The following is a 26,273-nucleotide window of genomic DNA, read 5'->3' as shown; positions in this document are numbered from 1 at the left end:
TGGCAGTTTGGAGTATGGGGCTGTAAAACGGCACTGTCCCAAGGATGTCTGCCTTAAAAACCCAAGGAAGAAGAAGAAGATGTCTCTTTGCACTAGGAACGTTTTGTTTTGTTTGAGTTCTTAGGGCGGAATTTAACTGACGGACGGAAGCGAGTAACAGCGTTTTATGCCCCGTGCGCTTTTATTTGCTTCTGACAGGTTGTTAGCTAATCCGCCTTTTTCTGTTTTGTGTTTAATCTTTTTAACATTGGTTTTTGACTAACATTATATCCCCCCAATACACATATATATACTACAATTTTCTATGCGAGCGGTCTTACTGAATGCGGATTTACTCTCGATGGAAAACTAGCAGGCGATGCTAGCAAGCGAAAGCTAGCTAACGTTACATTTCTGTGACACGAAGGTGACAACATAACAACTGTTATTGTATAAATAATTAACGTTACGGTTAATTAAATAACCCTCGTCAACTCTCTATTAATTGAATATTTTCTTTTGTAAAACTAAATACATTTTCATTCCAGAAAGAAATGTTGACAAGCATAATTTCCAGAGCTGGGATGGCTAACGCTAACGTTACTCTTGCCGTATGACTTTAAACTGCCTATTTGATTTTCCAGAGTCTCTGTGCTGCTGGACCAGGATGAGGGTGTTCTCAGTTTCACACAAGACGGCCTTTGTGGTCGACCACTGCCCGTACATGGCAGAGTCCAGCCGACAGCTGATTGAGTGTGACATGCTGACCAAAAGCCGCTCCCAGGGGTTGATTCCTCTGGCTCCAGTTGGCAAATCTCTCTGGACCTGTGCGATCGAGTGCTCCATGGAGTACTGCCGGATCCTCTACGACATTTACCCCACCAAGAAACTGGTGAGTGTATGGAAACTGGAGGTGTTTATAGATTTAAGTTAGTTACTATTAACTAGTATCGACACATTTTTCAGAAATGGATTTGATTACGATTCACATTCATTTATTCTATTTGGATCTCAACTAGTGCTGTAAAATACGTCTAAAACTGGTACATTACAGTTATATTTAAGGTTAAATTTAACACACACAAAAATATATAAACAGATATTGATTCAAACATGAATCATTATATGGAGTAAAATGTATTTTGTACAATGGTCCTCCTCTCTAGAGTTCTAGAACGTATACATTGTACAAATATTATAATGTTTTATTGATGTCTTGCCATGGTTGAAACACTGATTGAGTATATGATAAATGATGATGATTCAACAAACCTTCTGCATTCATTCATTTTTATTTCTTGCTGTAACTACGGTAGTAGTAAAAATGAGAGTGTGATCTGTTTGTGCGCTCCGTGCTGCTTTGAAAGCTTAAATAGAAATTAAAAGCTGAGACTTTTTCATATGAAAAGTAACACAACTTATTGCGATTATTGTATGAGGCATGCTATAAATAGTTTAGTGAAATTTAGTTTGCCACCGTTTCATTTTAGTCAACAGAAATCAACATAGACTAAATGATTGATCTTGAGTTTTAAGAATCAGTATGGTTAACCCAACCCTACTGTGAACTGTTTGCTATGAAAAAGATTCAAAAGAGTTCTTTAAAGATGTTCCTTTTTTTAATGCTCCATGAATAAATAAAAAAAGCGCATATGAAATGTGGGTAAGTAAATAATGAGAGAATTCCATTTTGGGGGGGTAAACTATTCCTTTACTGTCTCTCAGGTGAACTACATCGTGAGTGATTCTGAGGTTCACATTTTGAACAGCTGGAAGCAAGAGGACCAGAGCACACACAAGGTAAAGTGCACATCTGTCACGCTGCTCATCCATATGGAGCGCCCTTCTTGTACCAGAGTAATCTGAGCATTGTGTTGAGCTTTGTGTTGAGTCTTTCTCAATTGCTAACACACAATTCACAAAACAATGAACCATTTTCTCTTAACCATAAACACGATTTCAAAGCTGCACACCAACTTGTACAAACTTCAGACTTACAGGTCAAAAATCAGATATTTTAGACAAAAACATGTTCTCGTTCATCAAAATCCAATCTTTGGAATCAGATGACGCACATACCTGTCAAAACACTACTTTCCTGTCTAGAGAACACTAGTGAGATCAATTCAAAACACTGTTACAAAAACCTAATTTTTGGGGAAAAGGAATCATTTTGCAAGTCTTAGTCTAATTACAGTATACAACATAAATAGAGGGGTGCAGATACATGTGCTGAGGTTGCACAACATGTGCTACAGTATTAAATGTGCATATAATAGTGACATTTCTCTTATCTAAAGTACTGTGTACTGTTATTATATTGTATGTGTAAGTAGTATAGAAACCCTGTAGGCCAGCTTCCCTCATAGTCATTCCATGCACAAGAACAAGGTCAAATATAGTGCTTTGTATTTCATCAGGAACAAATGACCTTTGACCCCATCCCTTCATTTTCCTCTTCCTCTTTGACTCTCACCAGTAGGATTCTTTCAAATTAATCTGTTACAGTTTGTTAGCAGTCAAGGGAAACTGTAAGTCTCTGTCTGTGGTGTTTGTTAGCTGATGACTGCTTTGGCAGCTGTTGGGCCTCCAAACCCTCGGCAGGATCCTGAATGCTGCAGTGTCCTGCACGGGCTGGTGGCGGCTGTGGAATCGCTGTGTAAGATCACAGAATATCAGCACGAGTCTCGTACCACTCTGATGGACACAGCTGACAGAGTAGCCAACAGGGGGCGCATTATCTGTCTCACCAATGCCAAAAGGTGAGAACGAAAATATTTTTCTACATTTGTTAAGCATTTAAAATATTAAGCAGCACTTAATGCATCTTTTTTTTTCAGCATTAATAATAATAACATTCATTTTGAGCACCAAATCTGCATATTAGAATGATTTCTGAAGCATCATGTGACACTGAAGAAGACTGGTGCTGAAAATCCAGCATTGCCATCAAAGAAAACAATTGCTTTAATTAGCACTGATTTTAGTATATTTTATTCATTACATAAATGCAGCCTTATTTAAAACACATTTTGATAACTACAAGTTTCTTTCTCTGTTGTCTTCTGTTAGTGATACTCATGTCAGAATGCTGGAGGACTGTGTGCTGGAAACCATTCAGGAGCAAAACAAACGGGCAGCAGGATCTGACAGGTCAGTTCTGAGATCGCCAGAGTCCGTTTTATTGTCATGCCATTAACGTCAGCAAAAAAATGTTAGCCTGAATGCACCGTAAGTCGCTTTGGATAAAAGCGTCTGCAAAATGCATAAATGTAATTTAAATTTAAATTTAATGTGCTCATATTCTTACTGTAATGTATTTTTACATTTACATTTATTCATTTAGCAGATGCTTTTATCCAAAGCGACTTACAAATGAGGACAGTGGAAGCAATCAATCAAAAAAAAAAAAAAAGATCAAATGATATATAAGTGCTATAACAAGTCTCAGTTAGCTTAACACAGTACATGTAGCAAGGGCTTTTAAACAATATAATAAAAAAATAAAAAAAACAGATAGAATAGAAAAAGAATAGAGCAAGCTAGTGTTAGAGGTCTTATATATATATATATACACACACATAATTGCATAATAAATGAAAATAAAATAGAATACAAAAAGATTAGAAAGGTAGTAAGATTTTTTTTAAAGAATAGAATTAGAATAGTGAGTGCTAAAGTTAAAGGGTCAAATAAAGATGGAAGAGATGTGTTTTAAGCCGATTTTTGAAGATGGCTAAGGACTCGGATTGAGTTGGGCAGGTCATTCCACCAGGAGGGAACATTTAATTTAAAAGTCTGTAAAAGTGACTTTATGCTTCTTTGGGATGGCACAATCAAGCGATGTTCACTTGCAGAACACAAACTTCTAGAGGGCACATAAGTCTGAAGTAACAAATTTAGGTAAATGGGTGCAGAGCCAGTGGTAGTTTTGTAGGCAAACATCAATGCCTTGAATTTTATGCGAGCAGCTATTGGAAGCCAGTGCAAATTGATAAACAGAGGTATGACATGTATTCTTTTTGGCTCATTAAAAATGTATCCTGCTGCCGCGTTCTGGATTAATTGTAAAGGTTTGATAGAACTGGCTGGAAGACCTGTCAAGAGGGCATTGCAATAGTCCAGCCTGGACAGAACAAGAGCTTGTTCCAAAAGAAAGAGCCTGATCTTCTTGATGTTGAATAAAGCAAATCTGCAGGATCGGACAGTTTTATTAATGTGGTCTGAGAAAAAGACAGAGAAGAGAAGTGGTCCAAGAACTGAGCCCTGAGGCACCCCAGTAGTTAGATGTTGTGACTTAGACACCTCACCTCTCCAAGATACTTTGAAGGACCTATCTGATAGGTAAGACTCAAACCATTGAAGTGTGGTTCCTGAGATGCCCTTTGCCAGTAGGGTTGATAGGAGGATCTGGTGGTTAACCATGTCAAAAGCAGCGGACAGATCAAGCAGGATCAGCACTGAAGATTTGGATTACGCTCTAGCCAGTCTTAGGGCTTCAACAACTGAGAGCAAGGCAGTTTCAGTTGAATGTCCACCTCTGAAGCCAGATTGGTTGCTGTCAAGGAGGTTGTTCTGTGTGAGAAATGCAGAGACTTGGTTGAACACATCTTGTTCAAATGTTTTTGCAATGAAAGGAAGAAGGGAAACTGGTCTGTAGTTCTCTAAAAGAGATGGGTTGAGGGTGGGTTTCTTAAGTAGTGTGTTATACAAACCTGTCTAAATGATGAGGGAAAAACATTTTCCTGTTTTTACTGTGCAGATTAATGCCAATTCAGCAGTGTGAGCTTGTGCTGGTCCACATCTATCCTCAAGGTGAAGAAACTCTGGTTTCAGATCGGCAAAAGAAAGAGGTAGGAACTTGCTCATCATTAGTGCCAGAAAAAAAAGTTCATTGGGATTTCCATAAGAAATTAATAATCTTTATAGAGTTCTGAGCTTTCAAACAAACCTACCAGCTCCAACCAGCTTGTTTTATGAAACTACTTTATTTTGATTCCCAACTCTACTTTTAAAGCATGAAACTATTGAAAACTAAAAAAAAAATTGTCTGTTGTGTGTGTGCAGCTGTCATCAGTGTTGAGCAGTGAGGTTCACAGTGTGCGAGCTGGACGGTATCTAGCCACTAAACTGAATGTGCTGGTTCAGCAGAACTTTGATTTGGCCTCCACCACCATCACAAACATCCCCATGAAGGTCAGACTTACTGTCAAATGCTTTCCTCTCTGCCTGTCTATTTCTTCTCTTCATCACTTTTTTTGCACTGTATCGGTTGCTTACAAAGCTGCTGTTTTCATGGTTTATTGTTTGTTTTGCTAGCCTACATTAAATATCTGTGAGCAGGTCAGTACTTTACCAGAGCTACTATTACTTCTCCAGTTCATACCCCCGCCCTCTCATCCAGCTTTTGCTAATCTCTGATTATTAATGGGAGCTTTAAAGAGCTTTTATTTAATTATGCCGTACTACTTTTAAAAGCTTTTTCCAAAGCACATCATAATACGCTTGTGAGACTATCTTCAATTAGACTGTTGTAATGTTTACAGTCCAATATAATATAAATTGAGGAAAGTAGTTTTTTTTTTTCATTTAATGTAAAATTAAAGTCAACATAAAAATCTAAATTGACCCCATTTACTTTCTTAATGCACATTCCTTGTCTTATTATGTACATTATTATAGAAAAGAAATAAGTTTATCTTGTTGGTTGGAAAATCAATTTTCATTGCATTTTTGTAGGTATTGCAGACTTTCTAAAATCCTGCTAATAATCAGTTTAGTATTTTATTGTTGGTTGGGGTTAAATAATAGTAGACTAAATGGATTGGATTGGATCACAGTGATTGAAGTCAATTTTTTATGGTCTAATAAATTCATAATGGGTAAAATCTGATCCCAGACTGTTTTTGTCTTTTATGAATAATCAGTTTCACTTTAAAACTTGTCACATTAGGGAAGTTAAATGGGTTGCGAATGCCATTTCATGTTGACTTTAACATAATTAATTAAAAAGATTTCATGCTCTCCAAGGAGTGTAGATCTGTATGATTAGCATCCAGCTGGATAGAGAACTGTCCCTCTAGCACCCCTTTCACCCCCCAGACATTTCTTTCTTGCTTACTCGCTCCCTCTCTCTTTTTCCTGGGTGGTGTATCTTGCCCTGGATGGGTGTGACCGGATGTAAAGCGTGATTTCTTGTTCTGGTCGCTTGTGTTTTAAAAGCTGCAGAAAAACACAGTAGTTTTAGGATGTGTGTTTGAGACCAGTGACCCCAGGGATGGAATGTCCTGCTCCATGGAGTCCACCCTTCTCTGTTTTCCCTCAGTCCTTCTCCTGTTCTTAATGTGCGCAAGCTCTATTTGTAGCTTAAAGCATCTGATCTGGACTGCATATGAACCTGCATATGACTCGGAGGCCTTCGTGGACATCAGATCTGTGAGGGCACAGTTAATGTTATAAACTGTGCTCTTCAAACATGAAAGCAGCAGTAGATTGTGGTGTGTTCATAGCGTAGAGGACCAGCTCCTTATATGTGTGTGTGTGTGTGTGTGTGTGTGTAAAGGAGGAGCAGCATGCTAACACTTCAGCAAATTATGACGTTGAGCTTCTGCACCATCGAGATGCACATATGGAATTTATTAAGAGTGGTGAGTGAAATGTCTCTTGTATCAATAATTCAACACAGGCTTCATTTCTCTGCATGAAGCATGTGGACATTAGACAGCAGCAACTGTTCTTAACCCTAACAGTGCATAACAAATTGCTGATATTTTTGCATTCCACATCAGTTTTGACTTGGTGCAATGTAAATTTATAAAACAATCATAAGTTAATGTTTGTACTTATATGTATATGTGATTATACAACAAAACTAGTGTCATGCAAGAAAAAAGGTTATTATAAGTAGGTCTATTTATTAAAAATTGCATTTATCTTTATATAAAATGTAGAAGAACATAATTGCCAATGTAAACTCCTTTGAAATCAGTTGGTTTAATTAAAGGGATAGTCCAACATTGTTTTGTGGAAAGTAAAATTAGAAGTTTAGGGAAATGTGATGTTTTATTTTTCTGTTTCTCATGTTTAATGTGTAGGTGATTTGCATATGGCCGGAAGCACCAGCAGAGACAGTGGGCTGAAGGAAACAGTCACTCTCAAGTGGTGCACTCCACGCACCAACAGTGTAGGTGAGTGAAACTCTGGGAAAAGTTCTGTTCTTTCAAAAGACAAATTCCTGATTATCTCTTTTTTTTCTTTCTTTTTACAGAACTGCATTACTGTACAGGGGCCTATCGTATTTCTCCAGTAGACGTTAACAGCAGGCCGTCTTCATGCCTCACCAACTTTTTGTTGAACGGTGTGTCCCTTGTTCCACCATGCATTATTTCTTATTGAATATATGTTTCACTTGACAGAGACAGGGAGGCTGTGATATAAAACTATGGAAGTAAATGCCTTTTTTGTATCTTTACCTTATGTCTGTTGTCTTCTCAGGTCGCTCTGTGCTGTTAGAGCAGCCTCGCAAGTCAGGATCCAAGGTCATCAGTCACATGTTGAGCAGTCATGGAGGAGAAATCTTTCTGCATGTTCTGAACAGCACGCGCTCCACACTGGAGGATCCACCCTCCATCAGCGAGGGCTGTGGTGGAAGAGTGACTGATTACCGCATCACCGTAAGCTCAACGAGCGCTGCTTGAGCTCCTAGACTTGTGCTGTATTCCCGTCATGTCGTGATTATCATGATTACAAGGTTCCAGCCTACAAAGGTGTAATTGCAACTTGCAAATAACAAGCAAAATGGCAGGAGCTTAAACTATTCAACTTAGTTATAGAGGTACATTCATTAGTAGTGGTGAAGCATTTCGAGGTTCACTACAGCAAAGCCACAAATGGATCCAATTTGCCGCTATGCGTGTTGCCAACAAATTTGAGGACGTTGATACCTTAGTAGAAAATTGTCACCTAGTAATTAAAGCAAATGCAACAGCATAAATGCAGTATTGTATAGGGATACATTTATATTTCCTGTGTGGTTGCAGAGTAAATCTTGTTATTATTTGTCTGCAGGACTTCGGTGAGTTTATGCGTGAGAATCGCCTGACTCCATTCCCAGAATCAATGGTCGATGTAGCATGCAGGACTCCAGTCGAGAGAGCCAAATTTCAACTCGAACGACACACACGATACTGGCCAATGATCATCTCCCAGACTACCATCTTTAACATGCAGGCGGTGAGGAACGCAGTCTTTATCTATGGTTCTCAACCACTATGGGCCTCCACAAACTTTCAAGGAGGATGCAAGAAGCCTTATTGTATTCTGTTATATTAAAGGATTACTCCACCCCAAAATGAAAATGTTGTCATTAATCACTTTACCCCCATGTCATTCCAAACCTGTAAAAGGTCCATTCATCTTCGGAACACAATTTAAGATATTTTGGATGAAAACCTGGAGGCTTGAGACTCTCCTATAGACTGCCAAGTAAAAAACAGTGTCAAGGTACATAAAAGGTATGAAAGTTGTTGTCAGAATACTCCATCTGCCATCAGACATGCAATCTGGGTTATATGAAGCAACAGCAACACTTTTTGTAAGCGAAGAAAACAAAAATAATGACTTTATTCAATAATTCCTCTGTCAACGGTCTCCTCTCTGTCATTCCACATTAAATAGTTTTCTGAAGATGAACAGCTTTTACGGTTTTGGAACGACATGGGGGTAAGTGATTAATTTACAAAATTTCATTTTAGGGTGGAGTATTCCTTTAAAGGTTATGTATGTACGATTGTCACAAAGTGGTTGAACTAGGTATTGCAGTCCAAATTCAAAATATTGGAGAGGGTTTTTTTCACCCGACCCCTCCTTCTCAGACTTGACGGACACGCAGGTTGCCACATTTAGGACACCAACAGGACAAGCGCACTTGACGATGAATTAAATGAAATACGCTGTGTTTTCCGCCAACTAGCAACCCGGGATGCAGAAAAACAATTGGGTAAACTGGCAGTTGGCATGATTCACAATCCAAAACTTAGACCGAAATTTTGGCCCTGAATGCACATTTTCAACGGAGAATAACTGACTGTAGCATTGTTTTTCAGATAAACATTTATGTTAACTTAGCATTTTTCTTAAATATCTGCATACATATTATGGTATTTTTATGCTTTAATAAAGTAAAAAAAAAAACTTACAACACCTTTAATTATATAAATCATAATAAAATTATTATAGTAATTTTAATAATCTAATTTAAAATGCTTAAACTAAGTCAAGATAAAATGAAATCATATTTCTTCCCCCCCTTAATAACTAATTTGATTCACAAGATTAATTGTGGTTAATCTGCAATGAAATCCTGTCTAGAAAGAATTTTCGGGGGGTCAGTCATAGCTTATTTGAGGTTTTATTTGGTTTATTTTTGGGGGTATTGTGGTCATTTTTGTGTGTATATTTCAGGTGGTACCGTTAGCTAACCTCATAGTGAAGGACACTCTAACAGATGAAGATGTGCTGACCTGTCAGAAAACCGTCTATAATCTTGTTGATATGGAGAGGAAGAGTGACCCTCTGCCCATCTCAACTGTAGGCTCCAGAGGAAAAGGGCCCAAACGGTGAGAATATCACATCGATTTTCAATCTAAAGGTTTCAGTTTGTCTTGCTGTGTGGCTTTGATCCAAAACCTACGAAGCTGCCTAGCTATCTGCTGATTTTGAATTAATATTTGTGTGCAAATACCTTCTTAGTTTTATTAGTGAATGCATGTTTGCTGTGTATGTTGATGCTGGTGTTTTTATCTAAATAGTGATGAGCAGTATAGAATCATGTGGAATGAGTTGGAGACATTGGTAAAGGCTCATGTGGGCACCAGTGAGCGACACCAGCGCGTGCTGGACTGTATCAGCGCTTGCCGGAGCAAACCACCCGAGGAGGAGGAAAGGAAAAAAAGGGGAAGAAAGAGAGAAGACAAAGATGACAAAACCGAGAAAAACGGCAAGGACACAGAGGAGAAGGGCTGGACCACTGACTCTGAGAGGTTAGTGTTCGTGAACAAGATGCTGACGTTTACTTTTACTGTACTGTCAAGTCGCAGCTTGTAGATTAATGACGTGGATTTCCTGATCTGTTTCTAATGTGTGTCTTTTTTCTCCTCCAGGCTGAAGGGAGTAATGGAGCGAGAGAAGGACGAACAGAGTGAATGTGAGATCATCAAAGATTCACCGGATTCTCCTGAGCCCCTGAACAAGAAACCACGCTTAGCTACAGAGGAACAACAACCTCCAGAGCAATCTAAAGGTTCAAATTCATGTTTTATTTGAAAATCGGTCTAAAAGCCTAAACCTAGCTTTAAAAGATACAGTGTGTGATTACCAAACATGTTCTGCTAATATAATACACGCACATAAATGCCTAAATGCAGCAGCTGTTCCAGTTTACAACAGTGATAAATGTGTTTTTGGTAAGTTTGGGATACTGACACCTTGAGGTACCTATGTGTGGACCGTCATGATGTTTTTAACACTGACACCAGTTAACAAGAAAACTAGTAAAAGAAGCACCAGCTACGTCAGCACATTCAAGTTACTTGTACAGCGCGGCGTCATTTTATGGTCAGGATTAGCTGCTACAAGTCGAGTCAGAAAAGTCATCATCCCAAGTGCGTAAACAGGCAAGTCAGAATGTGACATTATTAGGTACAGCAGCCAATCAGATCTATAACAAGTAGAAACGGTTTCAAATACGGTCTTTTCTTTTACAGGTCCTGTGTCTCTACTCACCCTTTGGACCAATAGAATCACTCAAGCCAACTCCAGAAAGCATCAGGAGTTTGCAGGAAGATTGAGTTCAGTGAATAGCAAGGCTGAGCTTTACCAACATCTGAAAGAAGAAAATGGGTGTGTTGACCTCATCGCTTGTGTCATTGTGTGTCACATTAATGTGTAGTCATTCTTTTTGGTTACTCACTGTGTGTTCTTTATTAGGATGGATGTTCATGAGAATGGAAAAGCCACCAGATGATGTGTGGAACACGCCTCTTCTCATCTCTGCAGGATCATTGATTTGTTGAGAGGATGTGATGTGATCTTTGGCATGATATCAAATGATGTTTTTGTGCCAGACCCAAGAAGAGCAAGGCATTGTTTTATAAGGACATGCTTTTTATATGCTTTAGTTTGTACAAAGAGTGAAATATTCTGAGACAGAATAAAGAAATTGTCAACCGTGTTAATATTCATGTTTGTGTGTCATTATAAATGTTCTTTGTTTAATGCTCATTTTCTTCATCATAGTTCATTTTCCTGCCTGTATTTAACTTGGATGTTCAGAATGGATCATCACTTACCTCTGGAAATATCAGTGGATGGTAACTATTGTTCATCATGACATTCCCTGTCCCAAATGGCAACCTCAGTCCCTGCAGTCCTCATCCAAGTCCACATTTTGCTGATTTAATGACAAACGTTCACTTTTGAGCACCCTTTGGAAAGCATAAAACGAAAAAGGGGTAGCCCTGTACCAAATGGCTTACTTGCACTTGCGTTGTTGTGGACTCACAATGGCCCACATGAGCATGTGTCCACACAAATCATAGTGTCCCATTTGTCTTTTTGGGTTTCAGAAAGGTGCTCATCAGTAGCGCTTTATCTTGTTCTACACTACCATTCTACCCAGCAGTCAGAGCAGTATTATGTCACAAAATCTGGACTTTGAGGAAGACCACAAGGGCTTAGGGAGAGCAAATGAAGGGCACCGTTTGGGACAGAGTCTCTTCCTTAGCTGGTCAACTCGCAAACCATTTGATGCAAACTGTACACACAAATAGAAAGAAATGCTAAAAACTACCATATTTGCTATACACTTTGTAAAATGTTTTACCACTATCAAAAGGCAGTTGTATTTTTGCATGGATGAAAACTCGTGGGATTTTCTCTTAAATATTTTACATGTGGGTCAGATTCCATTTACTTTCTGGAGTTGGATTGAGTGATTCTATTGGTCCAAATAACTTCAGGTGATAGTCAGAAGTCTCGCTCATGCAAGACCTAAAAAGGCTCCAAAAATGTGTTTGCTGGATGTGTTTTGACTCCGTAATGAAGAAAAAGAAAGGATTCTAGCCAAGGACAGTGGAAGGTAGTGTTGAGTTTTTTGACTCCTCTGAGGACGAGGCGTCTGGTCTTGATATATGCGATCTTAACGCTTGCTGTCAGACTGTGCACATATTGAGTAGAGGTGAAATTGATTGTTTATGTGGGATTTGATTCCTGGCATGCAGTGCTCCTTTTCTCAGCAGAAGTCTCCACCTCTGCACTGGAGAAGCCTGCAGTCATTAGATTTGAGTAAAAATCCATCCAACAGTCTCAGTGCCTGCAGCTCAGACTTCTGTTAGGAAGAAGCCATTAGGGAAATCAGGGTGTTTGGATATAGTCAGGTCTTTAACCAGCTGGACACCCTCATTAAGCTGAGACAGGGATAGTTCTGATATTTTTAGGACCAGCCTTGTGGTTGCTTTTTGTAACACTTGCCAGGCTGAATGAATCTCTAAATCGGAACTACTGAAAAATATCTGAACCCAGAATTAACCCAATTGACCAGTTGTCTAATAATTTTGCTAAACACACATAAACATAACAAAAGGAGTTCTAGGATGGTGACTGCAACAACCAAAAAAATTTAAAAAGACCGTAAACAGGGATGCTCTACTCCAAATTTATTTCATTTTTTACAGTGTTAATGCACCTTTTCCACTTATGCCATAAATAGTTTATGCTGCTCGATAAACATGTCAACATAAATCATTTTCCAGACATCTGACACTTTTCAAAGAGGAAATAGTTCAAATAACACAACTGGTTAAAAATACAGCTAAATAGAAGTCTGTTGGCCAAAGAGATTTTGGTACTGCATTAAAGGTTAAAACTTGGGATCCAGAGATATCAAACCATTATGCCGTCAGATCTTAACAACTTTCAGCTGAGCTTAATGTTTTAGTCACACCTGTGTGCATAGCAGCAGGCAATAAAATACAAACTGTTAATTTCTAATGCACAACATCAGTCCCATACCTCAAGCCTGTTACGACTGCACAGATATTTATACAGGCATTTAGTGCAGTTCATATTACACCTTAATACAGCCAGTTGAGTATTAAGTGCCATAGGTGGATCCTCAGGCCTCACACACAAGCTTAAAACTGAACGTCAGTGCATGCATCCTAACAATGCTAAAAAATAAACATATTTAGTTCAATTTAGCTGTTTAGAGATTTTTTTCATCTGTTAAAAATAGTCCTCTTTGCTACTTATTGATATGTTGCTATTTACACTTTTTTTCTTTGAGTAAAGCATGCTTCTGAAACGTTCCCCTTGTCACACCGAGATGGTTTTGTTCTTCAAGTCAGCCAAATGCTCTTTTGAAGATCATCTGAGCCACAGTTCTGTGTGAAATAAACACAAGACTTCTCCAAAAATAAAGTACTCCATAAATGTAGAAGCAGAGGGTTTTTGCTTTTAATGTATAGATGGTGTTAGCAAATCTTTAAACCAAACCTGTTATTTGTTTAAATGATTCACTCATCCAAGCACATCACATTCAAATTTTTGCTTTTGGCAAACTAGTGTTTTCTGAAAAAAAAAAAAAAAAAAAAAATTATATATATATATATATATATATGTAAGCTTAATTAGTTTACAGAAATGTCAAAACAAGTCCAGAAGCTACTCAGCAAATCTAAATGAGCACTTCCTTACAGACAATTCCAACAGCTCATTTCCTATTGCCATATTAAATGTAAAAATAAATGTCATTCTGCATCTGTATGAATATAGCTTTAAGGGAAGCAGGTGCTACTACAATAAAAAAAATAAAAATAAACTAAAAAAATTGTCATCAACAAAATATTTTGGAGCTGCTTCCTTTTGCACATATGCACAATTACAAACCTTTACATTCATGCAGATATTAATGACTTCCAAAACACTTTGGTTTGATAAGAAATAAAATTCTAAAAACTAGTAAAAACACTAAATATTTTCTTCAAATATATGCTACTGGTGTGGTAATTGCTAGTATGTGGGGGAAAAGATAACTATATAAGGATTTTAGTGAGATCAGCTAAATAAAAAAATAAAACTATTCAGTGTCAGAAATAAAATGCATTTATTGGCCAAAAAGGTCCACTTGAAAGCTTAAGAAGAACACATTGATCTAAGCCACTCATTACGACTTGTGAGTAACTACAAATGTACTTGCATAATTTAAAAGGATTCTATTTAAAACTTAAGCTGTTCATCACAAAACAAGGTTCCTTTGCTTCATTTTAAAAGATAACATATTTCACTTGCCACAAGCTGCTTTCATGCAAAAACACCTCTCTTACTCTCTCTCTCACATGGTTTTAAAATATTGCATGCACCTGTTTTCCTGATTAGTGTGATCAAACGCAGGAAATGATTCTTCAGCTTTTAAGATTTCAGTAAAATTCCACAGCAGATGTTTTGGCCAATAATGTGCAAACTAAGGCGAAACACCACCCCTTTTCTTTGAGCTTTCATCACAACGATGAGCCATAAAATATAAACTGCATAATTTATCTTTGCATCTCCCTAAATTTCCTGCTGCTTGCATTATCGCATCGAGTATGAGGTTTACCTGGAGATTCAGAAACATTCTAGAAATGAAAGACATCATGATGCTGCATTTTTCTAACTTGCACCAGAAGACTGATGGATTGAGCGTAGACTGAGGCAGCATGTATTCTGTCTGTCTTTCAGTACGAGTTCAGTAGTTGCCATGTTCGAAACATATTCAAAGCCTTACTGCGCTTTGGGTCCAGTGAAAGTGAGCATACATTCAGCTGGAGATGTCTTTGTAGGATTTGGAGAAAGCACTGATTGGGTTGGATTAGTCAAACAGCCATCAAGAGGAAGCAATCTTCACCGTTAAAAACACTCGCTACTTGTTGATGAATCTTTAAACAAGCAAATAGCATACACTACTGTAATTCCAGGAAGTATGATCTTTCCAAAGGATCTCTTCATGGTGATATGGAGTCATTTAGGAAGTGCAGAATTTGTTTAAATGTTGATGCCAGGTGCAAAATCAGACGTAGATGCCTTCTGGATTAAAGGTCGTGTTCAGTGGGCTCTGCAGAGCTCGTAGGTCAGCAGGAAGTTGTCGAGCTGATCCAAGCCGCTTCAGAGATCCTGACTGATTTTCTGAGTCTACACAGATAAAACAAAGAGTGACTCTACCTGTAAAGTACACTTTAAAATTGACGCATTGTGTTTTAGAGTTTAGAAACATGTGTTATAGGTTGGTTACATTAGGTTAAATGAAGAACAAAACAAAGTATGTCCGTGTTTGTACCCGTGTTAGCTTCCTCCTCACCAGGGTCTGCTGGTAGAACTGTTACTTTGGTGCCAGTCTGTTGGATAAACTGTTGAAGGTTCACCTGCCTCAGCTCCTTAGTTAACTGTTCCAGTTCCTGTTCTCTCTCCTAAATGAAACAATCAAAGGTTTAAAATATCCAACCACCAAAACAGACAAATTCCTTATATCGTGTACTCTGTTCACATTTTTTTAAGAAAGAAGGGGGCCAAGAGAGTGCTCCAAAACCTGCCTTACTATCATTTGTTCCTTAAACAGTCCAGAGAGAATTAAGTGCTCTTGATACAAGTGTATCTTTGTTATGTAACAATCCTGGTGAATACAAACTATACTGGGACATCCTGCTCCATCACTTCATCTGTAAGCTCTGGCAAAGATCTTTTACATAATATCCGTGACCATTACCCCCTCCACCCCCACCCAGCTCCCATTAACATGCTGCAAAGCCGATTAGTAGCATTGTTGGAACTTAAGGCCAAAGAGTCCAAAAACAGCTGCAGTTCACACAATTTCAGCAGAGCCATGCTTGTACTGTATGGAACAAAGTTCTGGCTATTCATTAGCACTTTGCTTCATAGGTTCTTGTCACACTTGGTTAGAGAACACTGGATTCACTACCAAAACTATATGTACAGAAAAGCTCTTGAGTATATCCTCCTCGGATGCACTGCAAGAGGTGCAAAGACTGAATACTGCTCTCTGATGGAACAGCTATGACAGGATTGTCCAATCCTGCTCCTGGAAGGCCAATGTCCTGCAGAGTTTAGCTCCAATCTACACCAACCAAAACACTTGCCTGGAAGTTTTTAATGATCATGAAGACCTGGTTCAGGTTTGTTTGATTAGGATTTGAGCTAAACTTTGCAAGATAGTGGTCCTCCAGTATCAGGACTGAACAGCTCTGAGCTATGAAATATAAATATTTTGGAAATACATACACCTCTGCATGATCCCCAAGTCATCAGTAGTAATTAACTTCTAATATTATGGAAAATTGCTTTCATACAAACTACAAACTTGAATACTTGGTTTACTGTTGTGCACCTGATTTTGGAAAACCCTTCACACTAACCAAATCAACCAGACTTGATGTCAAATAGATTTGGTCCACAACAAAAGTCAATTCTTATCACTTTCAACTGTTAGTTTAAGTGAAAGTTAGTTAAGTTCCTTCAGGCGATCTTACCTGTAGTCTAATGTTTGACTGGCCAAGTGAGAGCTCCACAGCTCTGCAGCTGCTTTCCAGTCTTGCAGCCTGATGCACTTGCATGTCCAGCTCGGCACGAACCTTATCCAGTCGCGACCGGACCTCCATTTCATCCGCTAGCCGTGTCTCCATCAGCTCTTGTTGCAGGCGCTCTGCCTCCAGCCCTGCTTCCATGCACTGAATACGTGCCAGGTACTCTCCTAGTTGCTCCTCGCACTCCTTTACACGGCTGCGCAGCTCCTGCAGCTGCTCACGAAGTTGCCTTTCATTGTCCTGCTCAATCTTCAGCTCATTCTCCCAGAATTCATGCTCCTTCATCTCCGCTTCATTCCTTCGGACTTGCTGCTCTAGTTTGATCAGTTCCTCTTCTTCTTCATTTGTCAATTGCTGCTGTAACTCAGTCTCGCAGGATTGCAGTTTCTGCTCTAGGATGCACAACTTGTCCTTCTGCAACTGCACCAGGCGGGACAGTTCCTGTGTAGGGGCTGGAGTGCTGCTTCGTATTGTGTTAACTGTTCTCTGCTTGGTCTCACCCTCACGATTCTTCCCAAAGATGTCAAGTAACCCTTTGGCACCACCGGTGAAAGTGAGGGACTTGCGTTTTGGTTCACGACGTTTGAGAGAACGGTCGTGGGCAGTGGGGCGGAGCTTTGCCATGGGAGGGAGACTTTGGCGGTATAAGCTGCGCTCAGGGGCTCTTGCAGAGGTGTCCGATGTGGGGCGCTCACTCAGAGATGGGCCTGTACGTTGAAGCACCAACTGCACATCACTAGCGTACTGGCCCCACTTGTTTAGAGAAACTACAGGATTCTCATGGGGCGCCAGGTGCCTCTCAGTCTCGCGCCATTTTTCAATCAGTGTGTAGCGACCAGTCCGCCCTGCAATACAATACTTTTACATTATCATTGCTTTAGACATTTAATAGATGTTTGTAATTTGCTCTGTGCTGCCAGTTATAGCTTCTAGTTTCAGTTCAAGTTGAAGTGTCATTTCTGCTTTAGCATCAAAAAATCTGAATTGCAAAAATAATGATTGTATTCGAACAAGTTTCTGTCATTAGTCAGCCAAACAGGTAGTCCTGCTTCAAAATCAGGCCACTGGTCGAGCCTCAGAATTTTCAGGATATTCAAACAAACACAGCATTGTTTTTTAAGCTATATAGCTTTAAGATATAGGAAAATAAACCTATGAATGACTTGCATATAGTTAGACTAAAATATTTTAACATGCTTCGACTTTAATTAAACTGTCAATGGCTAAACAGAGAAGCAAGCAGACATGCAAGCCATGATGACACAAAGATTTAACTTTCTAAAGGAAATTCATCCAACATTCACCAGAGATCAGGCGCCTCAGTGGCACAGAGGCAGCTCTTATACATGAAATAATGGAATAAGACAGTCTAATTTTATCTAGTATGGGGGGATCAGGGTAGAACTCAGAGACTAGAAGGGACAATGCTGCATTTCACTGCTCCAATCTCTGATCTCAAAGAGGGCTTGTTGTCAAGGAGACAACCATAGTGAGATTTATGTTGTGTAAAAAACAGAAGCAGAAGAGAAGAGGAACAAAGGAGGAAGGAGCTTGAAAGGGAACATGCAAAAAAAAAAAAGGGGGGGGGGGGGGTTCTGTTAAAAATGTTACCATTGTGGTACAAGTTATTCACCAATCAGTTTGTTTTTTGAGTATGTAAAAGTGACCAAAACCCTATTTGGAGCTAAATATGCCTATGCAGATGATAAGGGCTCATTGTGTTCTACATTAAATTTAGGGTCTCACCTATTGCTTGGGCCAAAGCGATGACAACCTCTTGACACGTAGTGACTTCTGTGACCCCGCAGACGATGCGCTGCACTCCATCCACCCATACCTTTAGCTCCATGCCTCTCATCTGGATGATGTCATTCCTCACCTCTGCAGGCACCCGTTACTAGCTCTCTGGTCTGCATGCTGCTCTTATCACTGCTTGAAAGACCAAAGAACTGTTTGTGCTAATTCCACTTACATAAGAAATTATTTAACTATAAATACCTCTCTGTATTCAGAGCATTAATCAATAACAGTGACTTTACTAACACTTGGTTCTTTATGATACTCCATCCATAGTGTTAGTCTTGCAGACGGCATCTTTGGCTCCATATGTAGAGAGGGTGTTGCAATTCTATAATTTTACTCCCAGCTTGCTCACAGAAGCCCTGATTTGATATTATCCTCAAATCTGGGTCACAAATGAATTTTCACTTACTGCACTGTGATTTGGCCTTTTTTGTTATACTGTTGTTTTCTTAAGGATTGTTATGAATGTTAACTCAAATACTACACAGAATATATGTTGCAAACTCCCCATTTCAGATGTGGTCACATACATTTTATTTATTTATTTATTTATTTTTGTGCAAGTTTTATTTACTTCATATCATTGGTAGGGAAAACGTTGGTATAGACTGATGCCTGTCCTCCTCTGTGGCAGTGTACTGAGTGATGAGGGTGATTTATTTAGCCATGAAGCGCTCAAGCAGAAGAATTGGTCCAAACAGGCCTGTGTGAACAGTATGGATGGTGCCCACTCCCATGAGATGCACTCATAAAGGATAAGTGAGATGAGCTATACACCCTTGACAGGCAATACATCTAGGAAAGTGTGTGTTGTGACGAGAGAAAGTCCTCTGTTTGTCTCTCATTCTGTCTGACTCTGGGAGTGTTTGGGCTGCTGAAATCTGAAGTGGCCTTTGAGGCAGTGGGCAATATCTTGATATGACATCTAACACCCAGCTGATATCCGTGTTAACTGCATATCAACATAGTGCAATCAGTATGTCTACTACGCAAATACAGTTTCAGCAAACCCCTAATTATTCCCTCAAATGGCATGGATATCACCCCTACATGTCGGCTATGGATATTAAAATACCTCGTAATGGGAAACCTGTTGAGGAAGGGTGCTCTATAATGTTTTAAAGTTGCAATGTAAAGAGCAACATCTCTTCTTCTGTATTGTGATGTGAAATGAACTGAAAAGGGAAAAAAATAATAATTGTAGGGTGGTGGGTTCTGTCCATCAGTTGCTGATTGGATGGAGGCAGATCTGAATGCAAGCTTGTAGTCTGTCGTAAACAAGAAGTGGGTTTAAGTGAACTAAATGATTGGAGAAGTCCAGCCAAGGCGAATCATTACTTTAATCAAATATTTTTAATCCAAAAATGTTTTTTCTTTTTTGTTGTTATGCATACCACAAATCTTCTAGACTAGAAAGGAGGATGTAACAGATGAATAAGATGCACTTACAAAACGGTAAATTTTCATTTCATGTTAGTTGATTTTATTACCTGGTGGATGATATAAAAAATAAAAAAAATCCAAAATTGAAGGAGGTATCCAAGCAAGAATAACAGAGAGAGAGGGTTGGGTTCTTTTGACTTGGGCCATCTATAGCAACCACAAGGAACACCCTAGTAACTACCTTGAAATGCACTTAAACAACTTAGAACTGCTTAGCAACCACCCAAAACATCCTAGCTTTTGCATGTGCAAGCACCACTCACATTTTCAAAATATATTGTTTTAATTCTGTCCCGGTGTGTGTTTTGATACTCTGACATCATGTTCTAATCGGTCTCTCTTGGACAGAGACATCAGGACAGGAAGTGTAATCATTCACTTCTGCTTAAGAAATCTCTCACAAGCTTGTTAATTCAGTTCAGTCGTACCCGTTCAGTAAAGCAGCATACAGTAAGGTGGTGGTGTTTTCTTGTATGTTTTAAACACTGCATCAAAGCCCTACCCCCCAACAGTATTGTGTGTCAGCTGCAGAATCTGTGTTTAATACATGATATGGGCATCTGCTCCAGACAAGCTTCAGCTCCATGACCTGGGGCTAAATTTAACAAAACTCAAGGTTTTGGCGGCCTGTCGGTGTAAGGTACAGCCAAGACAGCTGCTAAAGGAGATGTAACACGTAACACTAAACTCACATTCCAGTCGACTCACATGTCTGACGTCTGTAAACACAGATCAGTACAGCACATATGGCTGTATGCAACAGTAACCCTGTTGGGTGTAACGGTCCCTGCATGCTGTAGTGCTCTCACATACTCTATCAAGTCAATGTTGTGGCTCCATTCTGCTATACTAACTAAGGGTTGTTGAATATAACAGTCAAAACTTTATAAAACTACTCGGGGTAGCTGTCATATTTTTAGCACAAATTAAAACTAAGAGGTGAGGGTTGGCAGTACAGTACATTCAATATGTTGATCTGTTGTATAATTTAGTCAATTGTTTATTCAGCAAAAACTTGTGTCAAATTAAACTTGGTGTCTACCTTGACTATGGTCAGTACAACATATCCCAGATTTTTCAACAGGTCTGCTGTTTCAGAGACACGTTTTGAGATGAAAGCTTGTTCCACTGTCTAGCATTTCAGTCGCTGTAATTCTTGGAGTTTTATCTACAGCACTTGAAAAACTCCTCAGGACCCTAACGCTGTGTGGACTGTAGTGGGCGGCTGTTCTCACAGGGTCCAGACAAACACAAAGGTCCACTGGAGAGACGCCCATCCCTGCAGGCCTCACAGCATGACTGGACACAAACAATCCATCTCCATAGTGATGCTTTCGTAGCTTTGTGAATTTCTAACATGGCCGGCTGTGACCGGCCTGGGAACTAACAAACACCAGCAATTAAGGAACAATCTCTTTGTTTTAACTTATGTCCACGTCCTTCTGTAGAACTTTGTCCTATCAGGGGTTCCCAGCTAAATAACGCACCAATGGGTCACAAACTGACACGGAATTAAAAACCATTTCAAGTAAAATTGTTTGTCAGTACAGCCTTTTTTGAGGATGAGAAACCACATTCATTCATTTAAAGTAACTTTAGTCTGAGGTGAGTATGTCACAGTAAGTGGCTTTATCACACACAACAATGTGGGGGAAGGGATGCTGGACAAATGCATGCCATGCAGTTCAACAAACTTTAATTAAGGTTGTTTGAACAAAATAAAATCTGCTTTTGAGCAAGAGAGAGCTTAATCTTGTTTCTCTTTATAACATATAGTAAGCATTTCTCGCTCGGCATTCATTGTTAAATAATGTGAGAACTATGTCTAAACCACCCTTTGTAAGATGCTTTTTTTAAATAGTTTGACAGCCATTGCATTTGCATTACATTTTCTGAATGCCTGTGCGTAGGAAAAAAAAATTCACTACCACAATGCCAGTGCACTTACTAGTATAAGGTGTTCGGAGTGGTTTCAAATTCAGAGTTGTGTTTCTATGTGGTAACTAGGGTGTTCAATTCAATCTGGTTCAGATAAGTAAAAACACACCTCTCCACAACACATTTGAGGTAACATTTAGATGTTTGGTCTCCAATAATTTGTTGTTGTTCTGTCTTATCCTTTTTAACAGCCTGGGCAGTGTTACCACTTAGACAAATTAATTAGTGCAAAATAAGCTGAATGTAAAAAGCAGTGTTTCTCACCTGGTGGGTCGCAACCACTGATCTATTTATGACTACCGTATTTTTCGCACTATAAGTCGCACCTGAGTATAAGTCACATCAGTCCAAAAATACGTCATGATGAGGAAAAAAACATATATAAGTCACACTGGACTATAAGTCGCATTTTTTTAGAACCAAGAACCGAGAGAAAACATTACCGTCTACAGCCGCGAGAGGGCGCTCTATGCTGCTCAGTGTAGACTACAGGAGCACAGAGCAGCAAAGGGCCCCCTTGCGTGGCTGGAGAAGGTAATGTTTTCTCTTGGTTCATTTCTCTTGGTTCATGTCAAAGTAATTTTGATAAATAAGTCGCAGGACCAGCCAAACTATGAAAAAAAGTGTGACTCATAGTCCGGAAAATACGGTATATCTATATTATAGATCAGTGGTCGCAACCCAAAGGGTGGTCAGAAGAGTATACAGACAAAGAAACAACAAAAAACATAATTCTAAATGTTTTTCTGATGCATGACTTTTATTTTGAAAGATGTGTGTGAAGGCTGTTGTACATTCTCCTTCTATTTTGCAGTTTAAGTAAAGACTGCTGTAATAAAAAAAAAAAAAAAAAAAAAAAAAAACCAACCTTCCTGTTCCCGATTCAGTATCTGCGGTCAGATGAGAAAAATCGGATTGTATGTGTGTAGTGTATACTATGCTGATTATGAGATTTGTCGCACATTGTGCACATACCCTAACATACATATAAAAAGGTGATTTTTCTCGTTCTCTGACATTGTTCTCTTATTGCACAGCAGACAAATCTCTTCATTTCCTCGAGTTGGACAGTGTGGGTTCGAACTGTCTGTGAACTATGACATGCACTCATATTAGAAATGCAGGGATGGTTTAATTATCTGAAGTTCCTGAGAGACCCTAAGCTTCATTCACACAGTCCTGTGGTTACACGCATACTGTAGGTAGGTCTGGTAGGTCTTGCGCTGGAGTTATTTAGCACGTTCATGTTATCCATGATCAGCAGATTTGATCAGTGGGTGTTTGATGAGCCAGCTGTTGTCATATGAGAGCGTGTGTAATGAGCGGCTGAGGTATGTGTAATTGGTTGCAAGTGAGTCAGTTCTGTGAATGAGGCGTGTGTAAACAGATCTATGAGTGAGGCAGAAGAAGGTGGTGGCCGACAGATAAAAAAATGCACATACAAATCCTGTGTTTGCACAATATCCTGGCTACTAAGATGACTCCGTCTGGTCTATTTTTAATTGGCCTTGCCCTGCCTGCTAAGTCTGAAGGAGTGGTTGAAAGAAGTATGTTGAAAATGAACTAATGAACTAAAAATTTCAACATAGTTCAATTTTGACCAATAAATAAGAAATGCATTCATTAAATATTAACTTGGTTATCGCTGAAGCACTCTTGAATTTGTTCTAGATCATCATAATGTGATATTAAGATGCTTCTGGAATGTTGTCTAGGACCCGTTTCCCTAACAAACAACAGTTTTAGTACGAAAGCACCCTTTAGTTTTACACACAAAGTGTCAGTAAGCAAGCAAGCAAAAATGTAAGTAAGTTATTTATCATAATTGTCAGTAAAATTGAGAGAGTGGATATGTAGAACATTAAAATATGATGCAGGTAAACAGAAATTCAAACCTGCTGTAGAGCACATTACCTTAATAACAAAGGCAACAGATTGGCCTCTACTGCATATTCTTGTGTAAGTTCTGATAGTCGGTTTATGTAATCAAGCCAGCTTAACAAATACAGTCCTATCTACTAATAAGAAAATTCTAATATTTTCACTGTACATACTTACATGTACACTTCTGATCTTAAGAATATTAATAAGTGAGACTGGGGCTAGTTGTGGTACTTTTACTCCAGTGAATGCTTTTGAAAACAATTTCTGCACATAACTTACGGTTTACACAAATACACAACAGAGGGGCATGTTGTCACACTATTTGAGGTATGTGACAATGGACAATACCATTAAATAATTTAACACATTTGGATTCAAAACCTTATTAATACCCAGATACAACCACTGTGACAACTAGCCCCAGTCCCTTATTACGTCTATTGGGTCATTGATAAAATTTACTATAAAATCTCTAGTCGTAGTTAGTGTTTATGGGATGCAGAGCTGTGTGTTTGTAAGTTTAGGAGGGGCTTCAGGCCTGCTGCCGATCTGATGGAAAACACTGACCATCACTCAGTCATTTAACCCGATGAAACGCATATCAGTAAAGCCCTGACATTGACTGTAAACAGTCTGTTCTCCTTTGCGTTCATGTAACGCGTCCCGTCACCATTTTTTAAGATGCCCCATGAAAACACATGAAATACATGTCGCCCTTCTCTCGGGCTTTCCCGACTGTCCAAAAAACACGGTGCGGAGATGTTTATTTAAAACAATTTTACGTACCTGCGTGTGTCTGCAGTCCCGGACCGCTTCAGAACCGAGATTTAAGCAGACGGTGTGGTTTTCCTTTTAACGTTTCGTAAAGACTCCCTTCATTTGACGTCCGTAAATGTAGTCCCGTTAGGAGGGTCCGCGCGCTGAAGTTGAGTGTGGCCCGTTACATCAGCAGCAGCAGCAGCTCTCGAGCGAGTAAATAGAGTGAGCTGAGGCGCTAGCGGGACACCGCAAGGCATCATGGAGCAAGCGCTTTAAAGCCGCACAGCCCACACTGAACAAGTGTGCTCAGTCACACACACACACTGCGTGTACCGCACATTTAGGGCTTATATGGCAAAGTCTGTAGATTTTATAAAAATTACAAATTGGTAACCCTTTCACGTTTTTAGCCAATTAACTATTCATTTACCAATTGATATAGTAGCCTTAACTATTTATTACAGTTTTTAAAACATTACTTAGACACTAAAAGTGGTAGTTGAAGCCCATTCAGTGAAAACATTCACTCATATACCTCTTTAGGCCAAGTCTGCAAAACTACAAGCACATTACAAGCTTTAAACTCACGTTGCTATTGTAAAACTTAACTTTTTTCAAAACTTTAACCACAGTATTATACACATTCAACCATCAGCTCTCTAAATGCCACACTCGTTTACTGATGACCTATGTGTGAAAACAGCCTATATAATTTGAAGAAATTTCTTATAATTTACATTACTTACATTTCTCTCTCTCTCTCTCTCTCTCTCTCTCTCTCTCTATAATGTGTGTATACGTATAGTACATACATACACATTCATATATACACTGAATATGCATACAAGCCAAGTCAGAAAGTCAACTTTATTTTTACAATTACTACACAAAAATGCCATTATTAGACAAGTACAAATAGTTTTGAATGAAGGGTTTGCTTTTGCAAGATATGTGTGAGGTTTTGAGTGTTGTGTGTGTGTTTTGTGGTTTTATGTGTTTTGAGAAATGTGGCATTTCTCCCTGGCATCCCCTACGATAAATGACAAAAATGGTGCAACGGAACATGTTAAATAACACCAACAGAGCAAAAGTTGATCTTTGACTACACTCTTAACACTCATTTGAATAATATCTCATAACAATAGCAATCATAACATATTTGTAATGTAAATTACTGTGCCGCATGAACCTGAAGTGTATATAGCCCTGATTAATGTGGATCAGTTATGCACTTGCTGGGTAAATGTGTTACAATTTTCCATTGGTTATAAGATTATAATATATATATATATATATATATATATATATATATATATATATATACAACCCGAATTCCGGAAAAGTTGGGACGTTTTTTAAATTTTAATAAAATGAAAACTAAAGGAATTTCAAATCACATGAGCCAATATTTTATTCACAATAGAACATAGATAACGTAGCAAATGTTTAAACTGAGAAATTTTACACTTTTATCCACTTAATTAGCTCATTTAAAATTTAATGCCTGCTACAGGTCTCAAAAAAGTTGGCACGGGGGCAACAAATGGCTAAAAAAGCAATCAGTTTTGAAAAGATTCAGCTGGGAGAACACCTAGTGATTAATTAAGTTAATTGATATCAGGTCTGTAACATGATTAGCTATAAAAGCTTTGTCTTAGAGAAGCAGAGTCTCTCAGAAGTAAAGATGGGCAGAGGCTCTCCAATCTGTGAAAGACTGCGTAAAAAAATTGTGGAAAACTTTAAAAACAATGTTCCTCAACGTCAAATTGCAAAGGCTTTGCAAATCTCATCATCTACAGTGCATAACATCATCAAAAGATTCAGAGAAACCGGAGA

General features: G+C 38.8%; 2 protein-coding genes across 3 annotated transcripts; one reads left to right on the top strand and one right to left on the bottom strand.

Annotated features, from left to right (window-relative positions):
• The first annotated feature begins 70 nt into the window (after positions 1 to 70).
• On the top strand, positions 71 to 11,209 carry LOC132099011 (integrator complex subunit 13-like). Its single transcript, XM_059505372.1, has 17 exons — positions 71 to 406; positions 624 to 871; positions 1,705 to 1,779; positions 2,539 to 2,741; positions 3,052 to 3,132; positions 4,742 to 4,832; positions 5,047 to 5,175; positions 6,542 to 6,626; positions 7,074 to 7,166; positions 7,247 to 7,336; positions 7,474 to 7,652; positions 8,047 to 8,211; positions 9,442 to 9,596; positions 9,789 to 10,019; positions 10,140 to 10,279; positions 10,743 to 10,878; positions 10,966 to 11,209. The coding sequence occupies exons 2-17, from the start codon at positions 647 to 649 to the stop codon at positions 11,000 to 11,002; spliced, it is 2,115 nt and encodes a 704-aa protein (XP_059361355.1). The 5' UTR covers positions 71 to 406; positions 624 to 646; the 3' UTR covers positions 11,003 to 11,209.
• A 1,468-nt stretch (positions 11,210 to 12,677) lies between these two features.
• LOC132099007 (ras association domain-containing protein 8-like) lies at positions 12,678 to 24,497 on the bottom strand. Of its 2 annotated transcripts, none has more exons than XM_059505361.1 (5): positions 24,465 to 24,497; positions 18,357 to 18,539; positions 16,557 to 17,455; positions 15,350 to 15,479; positions 12,678 to 15,204 (listed from the first exon to the last, which is right to left on the bottom strand). In XM_059505361.1, the coding sequence occupies exons 2-5, from the start codon at positions 18,466 to 18,468 to the stop codon at positions 15,083 to 15,085; spliced, it is 1,263 nt and encodes a 420-aa protein (XP_059361344.1). In that variant the 5' UTR covers positions 18,469 to 18,539; positions 24,465 to 24,497; the 3' UTR covers positions 12,678 to 15,082. The 2 variants fall into 2 exon arrangements, with proteins under 2 accessions (XP_059361344.1, XP_059361345.1); XM_059505362.1 differs by having other exon boundaries at positions 18,357 to 18,542; positions 24,465 to 24,496.
• Between the last annotated feature and the right edge of the window lie 1,776 nt (positions 24,498 to 26,273).

This window comes from Carassius carassius, chromosome 22 (genome assembly GCF_963082965.1).
Source record: "Carassius carassius chromosome 22, fCarCar2.1, whole genome shotgun sequence".
Lineage (NCBI taxonomy): Eukaryota > Metazoa > Chordata > Actinopteri > Cypriniformes > Cyprinidae > Carassius > Carassius carassius.
The sequence above is the reverse complement of the archived record's forward strand: the minus strand, read 5'-3'. Positions and strand labels throughout refer to the sequence as shown.